Genomic DNA, 11,069 nt, shown 5'->3' on the forward strand with positions numbered 1-11,069 from the left:
GTAAGTTGTTCGTTTCCTTAGTCCGAGTTTATTGAGGTTTTTATCATGAAAGGGGGATGAATCGTGTCACTTTTTTTTTGCATCAGTTGAGATGATCGTGTCGTTTTTCCTTCACTGTCTATGTCAGGTATTGCACGGACTGTTTTCTGCATGCCTAAGCGTCCTCCGCACGCTGGGCTCCCCTGCTTAGGCTGTGAGAGCCATACACATCCGTGCGCCCCAGGCATTCAAAGCCCTGACGCGCCCAGCGAGCACCCCTCACCGCCACTCCCGCCCTGCGAGCTCCTGCCCGCCCCCCCGCCCCTAGCCGCCTGCCAGCACCGCCCCTCCGATAGCCCCGCATCTGCGATGGAACCACCCCCAAGGTGGTGCTCAGGGGCCACCTCCTTGGGCTTCTGTGCACATCGCAGCCTTTGGGGCAGACTGACCGGAAGCTGGGTCACAGCCCCGTGACAGGCAAGCTCCTATCCTGACCGCAGAGCCTGGGTTCAGCTGGTCTTGGTCGCGCGGTGCCACTGCTCACCTACAAACGAGCTGAGCTCACTGAGCACGCGGGGGCCGCGCACAACAGTAACTGCCCCAACACTCACTGCTCTCAGCGGGGGGCCCCCTTCTCCTGGGGCCCCCTCCTACGCTTGCCTGGAACTCCCGCCAGGAGAAAAGAGGGAGCGGGGCGGGGAGGAGGCGGCTTTTCCCGGCCTGCCGCAGCGTGCCCTGCCGCCTCCGCGAACCCCGACCCGACCATGCACTGGGCGGGCTCCTGGGACCGTCTGGGGACAAGGCCAGCGGGACAGGGGGCATTCCATAACTCTGTCCCCAGGTCTCCGGCCCGCCTGGCTGGAGTGAGGCAGCGTGAGGGTTCCACGGGTCGGGGAGTCTCAGAGCAGCTGCCGCTGGGGACCAGCGGGACCTGCCTGGTTGGGAGCCGTGGGCGCGCTGTGCACACGGAGAGGTGGCGTCTTGTGCACGTGCTGCCCACCTCCCGTGCGTGCCCCGTCGCCCTCACCCAGGGGCCAAGGCCATGGCGAGCCGGGCTCCTGTAGTTCCCCGGCCGGCCCTCGCCGGACATTCCTGAAACTGAGGCCAGGCTGCGGAGGTGGGCGGGGTCCGGAGGAGAAGGGGGTCCCTCTCAGGCCGGGGCTCAAGCCTCCCGCGGGGCTGCCTTGGGAATGAGAGCCCCGAGATGCTGGGCAGCCCCTCCCACGTGGGGGGTGTGGCATGCGCGGGCGCTCACACCCCTCCTTCCTAACCATCTACGCGCTCCGTATGAAGAGAGCATATTTGAAGTACGAGAAACTTAGCAGCGTTACCTGGAGCATGGAGCAATGAGGTAGAAGACATAATTTACAACATTTTGGATCTTGTGAGGTTATTTTTATAACGCATGTAATTAAAAATATATACATTTTTCAAAAATAGTTCACATTGAAGCAACGTGAGCAAAAAAATTCCTATATAAGCAGGCCACAAACTTAAGGCTCACATGTATTTTTTATAGACATCATTTTAGGAATAATTATTTTATTGTTGATTATTTATAGATAGGAAAAATTGGCAAATTGTAAATTAAGTAGATTACTACTTAGAACGTGCTTCATCTGAGCTTGGGGATATTTTGTGACCCTACAGAGATGGATGGATTTATTTAGGAAATAAAACTGAGGGAACGTAATTGTCTGATAAAACACGGTCACCTGTTGAGGATATCCCTTCTAAGACCGCACGGCACTTCCATCTTGGCGGCAGCAGGTGGACTTGTTTGGTTCTCCTGCCCCCCAGTGGTCATTTTTCAAAATGCAGACAATCTGTATGAAGGTTAATGTTTGAAACTCAGTTTCCTCATAATAATTTTGCAATATACTCATCATGTCTCAATTACATACTTTCTTGAGATTACCGACATTAAATTTAACTCTGGCATCTCTTGACTATTTGACTTAGTAAATTATCCAAAGCTACAATAATTTTCTGTAAAATTTTTACATCGATAGTATAATCTTAGATCTTACAAATACCACTAGGGGTGTTTTGCAATAAATGAAACCCTTTTAAATGTACTGTTTATTACTATTAACTAAGTCTTTCATATGCTGTGTTTATTTCCCATAACCACCCACATACATCGTGAAGTATATACAGTATTATTGAGATTTCACAAGGAAATAAAATGATCCTGAAGGAGGCTAATAAAACTTAGGAAGTGCTACACCCCAGGCTTGAGACACTGAGTTTGGTTCCCTAACTTTCCTTCTTCTCTTAAAAATCCATATAGTTAATTTTGAATTGATTTAAAATTATCTAACCTGAATAAATTGGTAGTGTGTTCTAATGTTTTAACGTATTACTTAAAGCAACACTTATGTATCACATTTTTTCATATGCTAATGTAGGTCAACCTTAAAGACTTAGAATCTTTCATAAGAACCAAGCCCCATTAGGGAAGGTGAGTTTTTAGAAAGACCAAAAAAAAAAAAAAGTTTTTTCATTTTTTAACTGAAGAATTTAGATGCAGAAACTAGTGTTCAGTGTCCTTTTCATTGTAGACAGCAAATAGATGCTTGTGGGCTAAGAAAAAGTTGACCCAGGAAAAGAGTTACATTGTACAGAACTGAGTATGATTTTAGATAAAAGTGATTATTAGCGTCAAAAAGATTTTTTATTGCTACGAACTCCAGACTTAACTTTCTCAGAGCCCTTAGTCTAAAATAGCTTCATTAAAAAAATCCTTTGGGAATTTCTCTGATAGCCAAATCGGATCACTTCTGATGAAGCTATCAGTCATCTAATGGACAGGTCGCCCTGGTCATTCTAGCCAGTAATGACTTTTTCTCTCGTGAATGTCTATGACATCCGGTCTATGCTGCTCGCACAATGCCAACTTCACACACAGAGACCACAGGACAATCCCTAAGGAGTAAAGAAAAATAATCATTTTACAGCGTTAAGCACATGAAACTCGTATGTAACGGGCTAGGTTAGCTGTTCCTAAAACAACCAGAGACATGTCTGGAAACGTGTGACTCTTCACAGGATCACAGTGACTGGAGTGAACCCTCAGGGAGGCAGACCAGAGGCTCCGCCATAAATAGAAAAGCTCAAGTCTTGGGCCGGTTGTACTATATTCTGTAGGAAGTGTATTAAAATATTCATGTAACTTTTTTGATGTTAATTTAATAACAGCTATGTGAAATACTTAAAACCCAGTTGTTTTAAGAATGAATTCAAGCAATTCTCACCCCCACCCCTAGGAGATGGCTATTCTTGTTAACCACACGTTCATGATGAATAAACTGACACACACAAGTTCAGGAACTTCCAGGATTTCTACTAAGTGATGGAGCGGTCTTTCCTGGGCCCTAGGGTCAGCACACGCAAACACCCCACCTATACTGCCTCATGTAAGATGGTCTACCCTTGTGACGATTATTTTTTATGTGTCAACTTGATTGGTCTACAGGGTACCCAGATATTTGGTCAATTATTATTCTGGGTGTTTCTGTGAGATGAACACATTAATTAGAATAAAGCAGACTGCCTGCCCTCATGTGGACAGGTCTCATCTAACCAGGTGACAGCTTGACTAGAACAAAAAAAGCTGACTCACCCCTGAGTAAGAGGGCATTCCTCCTGCCTCGTGGCTTTTGGGCTGGGACACTGATCTTCTTCTGACTTCGGACTTGGACTCCGACTAAAATTTACTCCATCAGCTCTCCTGGGTCTCCTGCTTGTTGACTATTGATGTGAGAACCCCTCCAAAATCGTGAGCCAATTCCTTATAATTAAACACACACACATACACATACACACACACACGCAAATACATGCATATAGGTAGATAGTATGGGAGAACCCAGACTAACACAGATTTTTGTCCTGAGAATGGGAAAGTTACACACGACACACTCACCTGCTATAAAGTCCTGAGAACAGGGAAACATATCTAACCTGTCCAGTTATAGCCAGCACCTGTTCTAACTCCTGTTGCAGTGTAGGCTTCCCACATTAAGCATGTGTTTACTGGAGAGAAGTGTCCAGAGAGCAAGAATTTGCCCTGATTTTTTTCACCTAGCACTGGCGGGGGTGGGGGGGCCGGAAAGGAACCAGACCTTGGCAAGAGGAAGGTTTCTTTCATTCATTTATCAGTCACTCGTTGCGTATGCAGTAGGCAGTATGAAACAGCTTTTACGCTAGGTGAAAAAGAACACAGATAAAATACACAAATCCTGTCCTCACGGACCTCACGCTTCTTAGAATGACAACTAAAATCTATACGAATAAAGTCCTAATTAACAGGGTGACTTCTATATCTTAAATGGGTATGGACCTAAAACGGAGCTTCAAAGCATATGAATCCAAAGCTGAGAGAACCGAAAAGGGAAATAGATCCATAATCACAGTTTCGATATGCTGCGATTTCAATATGCTGATCAGTAATACTAACGAGTAGACAGAAAATCGGTAAGGGCGGCGGAGACCTGAACAATTCTTTCCACCAAGGAGGCATCGGACGTACCCAAACACTGAACCCAAACGAAGTGAAATACACATTCTTTTCAGGGGCGCCTGGAACACTCGTCAAGACAGACCGTATTCAGAGCCATGATTTCGGATATACATTTAAAAGGACTGAAATCCACATTTGCATCCCTCCCGGCCGCAAAGCTTCCCCGCGGACGGGACGAGGTGGCGCTGAGGAGTGACAGGCGGCAACGGTTCACAGTTATACGGGCGCCGGCAGCGACAGAGGGCGTGAGGGCGGCGGAGGGCTGCGGGAGGCAGGGACCAGGGAGCAGGACTCGACCTCTGGCAGGGGCCGTTGTGGGCAGGAGCGGCCTATCAGCCAGGGGCCGTCCCCCTGCTCCTGGCTTGGGTAAGTGGGTGACGATTTGGCAAAAACAACAGACAGGCGCCCGCCAACCTCCCCATCCCGCAGCCAGAAGCGGCTCTTACGCCCCTCCCTCCCCAAGCCCCGCCCCGGCGCCTACCCGCCTCCTCCGCGCCGCCGCGCTCCCGGGCCGGAAGTAGACCTGACGCAGAGCCGTAAAGCACGTCCACTTCCGGTTCACGACAGCCGCTGCGACCGTCTCGCCGGCGCTCCGCGGGTAAGCGCTCCTGCCCGAGCCTCGCGGGATCAGCTTTTCCCTGGTCGCGGGCGTTTCCGTACTGTCGCCCCCTTCACCTTGGATCATGTTCAAGAAATTCGACGAGAAGGAAAACGTGTCCAACTGCATCCAGCTGAAAACGTCCGTTATTAAGGGCATTAAGAACCAGTTGACAGAGCAGTTTCCAGGCATCGAACCGTGGCTTAACCAAATCATGCCCAAGAAAGACCCCGTCAAAATAGTGCGGTGCCACGAGCACATAGAGATCCTCACGGTCAACGGGGAGCTGCTGTTTTTTAGACAAAGAGAAGGGCCTTTTTACCCGACGCTGAGGCTGCTCCACAAGTACCCGTTTATCCTGCCGCGCCAGCAGGTGGATAAAGGAGCCATCAAATTTGTCCTCAGTGGCGCGAACATCATGTGTCCAGGCCTGACGTCTCCCGGGGCCAAGCTGTACCCTGCCGCGGTGGATACGGTGGTGGCCATCATGGCTGAAGGAAAACAGCACGCCCTGTGTGTCGGAGTCATGAAGATGTCTGCGGAAGACATCGAGAAAGTCAACAAGGGGATCGGCATCGAAAATATCCATTATCTAAACGACGGACTGTGGCACATGAAGACGTATAAATGAGCTGCAGAAGGAGTGCGCCTGCGCCGATATGGACATTGTGCTGTGGCTGTGTTTGTGTCTGTGTGGCGGTATGAAGACGGTACCTCTGTGGTTACGTTGAATAAATTCAATGGATGCTAAAAAAAAAAAAAGTAAAGATTTGGAATGACGCCATATGTCTGTGTATGTCATTGAATTTACGTTCGTGTGAGTGCGTACGCTTGTGTGTGTGATTGTGGATGCGTGTTTGCAGAGGGGTAATTAGTTGAGATCTGCTGTCTTGTCTGTCCAAACCGGTATCAGTTCAAATACAGGTAAGTTATCTCTTGTGGAAAAATAGATTTCAAAGTCAGGAGCGTACAGTCGGTAGACCTGCAGATGTGAGTGAAAAGATGGGAGAAAGAAAATGACCAGAGGGGTACCCTGAACAACTATTAATGTGAACGGTTATGGGATGAGCAGAAAATGGGGAGCTTGAATGATTGTACCAGAAGCAGAAAATCCAGTGGAAAGTACACAGCCAGCATCACTGGTTGTCCACTCAACAATCAGCCCGCCCTCCTTGCTGGCAGAACTGTCTCCACGTGAACCAGGTAAATGCTGATTAGGCCCACGTGGCGCTGCATTTCCCTGTGAGATGGACTCATTTATAGGTGGGCATGGGGCCTAAGGCCAAGTAGGATCTTTATTTAGGAACCCCTAGGAAAATGGGTCTCTTTTCTCCCTTGGTTTTGAATCCTTGATTTATAGGCGGGTATGTGACCTGTGTTAGGAGGGGTCACTAAAAGATTTCCGGAAAAGGTTTAGCTGGCTCTTACAGGCACATGGGAGAAACAGTTTCCCTGCCGCAGGCATTGGCACGTGATTTTCCTCTTGACACACACACACACACACACACACACACACACACACACACGCACACACGGTGCCTTGGATGATTTAGGAATTGATGATTAATCAACCACGCACAGTCCTTGTATTGTGATATCTTATAAAGGATGTGGCTAAGTTATGCAAGATAACTTAGATTACTTTCTTTTTATTTGAGGTTTTTGAAATTTAAAGCCAGAGTTATCCCAATTTTTATAGAGTGGCATAGACACCCAACCGAAAAATTGCTTAAAGGAGGATAAGATGGATCAAATGAACGTTGATCAGTGACTCTTGCACAAGCAGTTTCAGCGTGATTTCAGGAATTCAGGATCGATTGCGTAGATTTAAGGGTGCAGTGAAGTTCGGTTGTGGGAGTTTCTGTTATTCCTTACAGAATTTTGCTTGTGAAGTAGAAGATAATGGGCGAAAGCTCGAGGAAGGATATAGTCAAGATATTTTGGAGCTTAGGTTATTTTGCTGTTAATTTTATTGCTGTTGGATGTTTGTTGATGAGGTTTCTGAGTATTTTTATACGTGGAGGGGAAAGATTCTCTAAGAGAGGGAGTACTGATGGGAATGCCATTGGGGGGACAGGGAGGTAGGAAGGAACGGCTCCGAAACAGAGAGGTGGAAGGACTGGCCTTCCGTCCTCATGAATCTCCACGTTTGTATCATCTTTTACCTGTGACAACTCTTAGACACTTCTCATCAGAGCACTATCTTTTCCTCAGAGGATTAGGGCTTTTGTCCCTATTAATTCTTCACCCCAGTCAACACCATTGAGTCTGGCCACGTGGAGGACCTCTACGCTTCTCGTGACAAGATTCCGGAGCGCCAAGGACTCTGACAAACACCGAGGGAGATAGCCAAGGTAAGCAGCCCTACGATTCTTTTACCGGATCCTCACCAACTGTCCCCACCAAGAGGTGAAAGGAGGCCCTCGGGGTCTCTCCCAAGCCGCCTTTCAGGTCTCCCCACCTAGGCACATGCCTGACCTTGCTTCCCTTCCTGGTTCACCTGGACCCTTGCCGAAAGGTGATACAGCTGTGACTGCTGAGTCACAGGGTCTCCGACGCCGAATTCGGTGCTATCCACCGACTTACTGAGAGGAATAGGAAACCGAAAGTCAGTGCCAGGCCTGGCTTCTTTTGAGAAGCCTCACCCGCCCCTGCAGGCCCCTGAGGCCGCTCCCCCTCGACTCCTGCTCACTTGCTTTAGAACAAAGCTGAAGGATCACAGGGTTCAGTGGGGTAGGGGTCGCAGCGACCAGCTACCGAATTTACTGGGATCGAGGTGGTTCCCGGGACCCTGGGCCTTCAGCGGGAAAATCAGGGAACTCTGAGTGCATGGGTGTGAGCAGCTTATTCTAGGAGGAGCTCAGACTTCTCCCGCTCTCTTGGGCGCAGGTGCCCACGTCACCATCCTGCTTTGTCCTGTGGGGAGAGCGGCTTGGGGTTTGGGGTGGCGGAAAGTGCTGAGGGCAAAAGCATACTGCCCTGAGCCTAGGTTCTTTCTGGACACTTAGGCGCATGCCCAGAGGGGGTGCCACTGGCCAGGGCCGAAGGAGAAAAATGCCCTGGGCTGCTCCAGCCATGCACGGGCTAGCTTCTCCTGCTACCCCTGAGTAGCAAGCAGGGGAGACAGCATGGCCTCCTGTGTCTGTCACAGGTTCTCACGCACACGTGTTAAACCCTGGTCTGTGTTACCAAGGCGATGGGGAGAAAGACCTGAATTCAACCGATAGGGATTGAGAAAAACTCACAGAGAAAGAAGAAATGGTAATAAATCGCCGGCTCACTTAGGAAGAAACATATAACTAAAGTAATTAAATGTGCAGTTGAAATCCTTCAAAGAGAACCCCAGACCTAGAAAGTTTTGCTGGTGAATTCTACCAAACATTTAAGGAAGCAATAATAAAATATTTACAGAATTTCTTCTACCATAGAGAAGTTTTGGGGATACTTCCCAACTCAATTTATCAGGCTAACATTACCCAAAAATCCAAACCAAAGACAAGAAAATAAAACTACAGACCGATATCCTTCATGAACACAACACAAAAGTCCTTAAAAAACGTTAGCAAAGTGAGCCCAGCTATATGTAAAAATGGCAAAATGTGGGGTTTATTCTGGAAATGGAAGGCTGGTTCAATATTCAGAAATCAATCAATATAGTAAATCATATTAATAGATTAAAGAATGAAAAGCATGCCATTTCACTAGATGCAGAAGAAAACATTTCATGTAATTCAATATTAATTCATTCAATAAAAGGAACTGTCCTCAAGCCAATAAAATAGACCTACAAAGTACCTACAGCTAACATATTTATTGGTGAAAGACTGAACACTTCCTAAAATCAGGATCAAGATAGGAATGCCCCATAAGACCACTGCTGGCCATTCTAGGCAGTGCAATAATGGAAGAAAAAGGAAAAAAGGCAAATAGCTTGTAAATAAAAAATAAAACTGTCTTTATTCACAGACAATTCAATTGTTTAAGTAAAAAATCCAAAGGAACCTACCAGAAAGCTACTAAAACAGATAAGTGAGATTAGCAAATAAATATTTTTAAACCGATTGCGTATCTGTAAGTGATTATTGAATAATTAGAAATTGAAAATATACCATTTTCGTTAGCACCAGAAAACTTCAAATAATCGTGTATCAGTCTAACAGAGTGTGTGCACGCGCCATACGCCAAACCTCTGACACGAAAGGAGACATCAGTAAACGTAGTGGCGGGCCCTGCTCGTGAACTGGGGGACTCCCTGAGGCGAGACTGTGAGTCCTCCCCAAATGAACGTATGCATTTTAAAATATAATTTGAGTCAAAATCACACAGCATTTGTTAATAAGAATTGGCAAACTATTTCTAAAATTTTAATGATTCAAAGGAACAGAAGAGCCCAAACCATTTAGAGAAAGGGAGAGCAAACTTGGTCTCTAGGCTCCCACCACCTGCCTTGAAGGCTTATTCTAGAGCTGCGGTAGAGACGTTAGCGTGATGTTGGCAAAAAGACAGAGACGAGAATCAGTGGGACCGAGCATCAGTGGGACCGAGAAGGTCCAGAAAGAGACCCGCTAAATAGTGTCGAGTGATTTTCTCCAAACTGCAAAGGTCATTCCACTGAGGAAGAATAGTCTTTTCAAAGAAGGGTGCTGTGGGGCATCTATATGTAAAAATAATGAACTTTGGCCCACATCTTGCAATGCAGACAAAAGTTATCTCAAAATGGATTATGGACCTAATGTTATGTCAGATTTCTAGAAGTAAGCATAAGAGAAAAACTTTGTGACCTTGAATTCAGCAATGGTTTCTTTGGGATAACACCAACAGCACTACACTTAAATGAAAACATAAAATTAATTGAAATTAAGAACTTAAGAGATTTGAAAGACACTATTAAGAAAACAAAAGGACAAGCTATGTACTGAAAGAAAATATTAAGCAAAACACATACTGAATAAATAATTAGCATTCAGAATATACAACGAACTCTCAAATTTCAGTGGCAAAAAGACAGCAACAATAAAAAAACTGCCCAAAAGATTTGAACAGACATTTCTCCAAATAGGACATATAAATAGCAAATAAGCACAGGAAAAATGCACAACATCTTCAGTCATTAGAGAAATTCAGATTAAACCACAATGAGATACCACCGCGTATCTGCTAGAATAAACAACAACAAGCAAGACCAGCCATGTAAGTTCTGAGCAAATGGAACTCACCCACTGCGGGCAGGATGCCCACGGCACAGCCCCTTCGGGAAAAAATCTTCACAGTGGCCGTCTTTGTAATCCCCACCCCCGACCCCCCAAAACTGGAAACACATAAAGGGACACATTTACCCACTCTCTTATTTTACTAGAGATCTTTTGATGTAAATATATTACAAATAACGACCAATAAGGATTTTGCATATTACAGATGGAGGTTTTTCAAATTGTTGGTACTATTTTTTTTTTTTTTTACCTCGATGAACTTTCTCATTCTTTTAAAAATTAAAGTCCACATTCATCCTAGCACCCAGTCCCTTCAGTTCATCCTCACATGACAAACTCCAGGAAAACTTTAAAATGTTTATAAAGAGCATGACTGAAATTCTTGCATGCTCTTTCAGCAGAGTTAAATTGAGGATATAATTATTTCCTTTAAAAATTCAGTTGGCTCAACATATTTTCAAAAGAGGAAATTCCGAGGCTTTGAAAAGCACATCTGTGTCACGGAGAAAACATTTTCTAAGCAGGAAAAGTCTTTCTGACTATGCAAAATATCAAATTTTCAAGCACGTGTTTCAGGATAATCTCTATCCAAATAATTTTTCTTCAGTCAGAATGATTCAGAAACGTGGGCAGACAAATCATGGTCACGTCAGATGCTTAGCCAGAAAAGCGTGAACACCCAAAACTGTATTTGATGATTTTCTTAGGGCAAACGGTGCTTTTTAAAGTAAGCTCTGCCTTTGCTGTGCATTGAGGA

The 11,069-nt window shown here is 45.9% G+C and overlaps 1 protein-coding gene across 1 annotated transcript; it reads left to right on the forward strand.

Annotated features, from left to right (window-relative positions):
• Positions 1 to 5,044: 5,044 nt before the first annotated feature.
• On the forward strand, positions 5,045 to 5,882 carry LOC105299183 (malignant T-cell-amplified sequence 1). The gene has a single exon (XM_011370792.2). It carries the CDS (start codon positions 5,188 to 5,190, stop codon positions 5,731 to 5,733), a length of 546 nt encoding a protein of 181 aa, XP_011369094.1. The 5' UTR covers positions 5,045 to 5,187; the 3' UTR covers positions 5,734 to 5,882.
• The last annotated feature ends 5,187 nt before the right edge of the window (positions 5,883 to 11,069 follow it).

The sequence above is a fragment of the Pteropus vampyrus genome, unplaced genomic scaffold, assembly GCF_000151845.1.
Source record: "Pteropus vampyrus isolate Shadow unplaced genomic scaffold, Pvam_2.0 Scaffold175, whole genome shotgun sequence".
NCBI classification, from domain to species: Eukaryota; Metazoa; Chordata; class Mammalia; order Chiroptera; family Pteropodidae; genus Pteropus; species Pteropus vampyrus.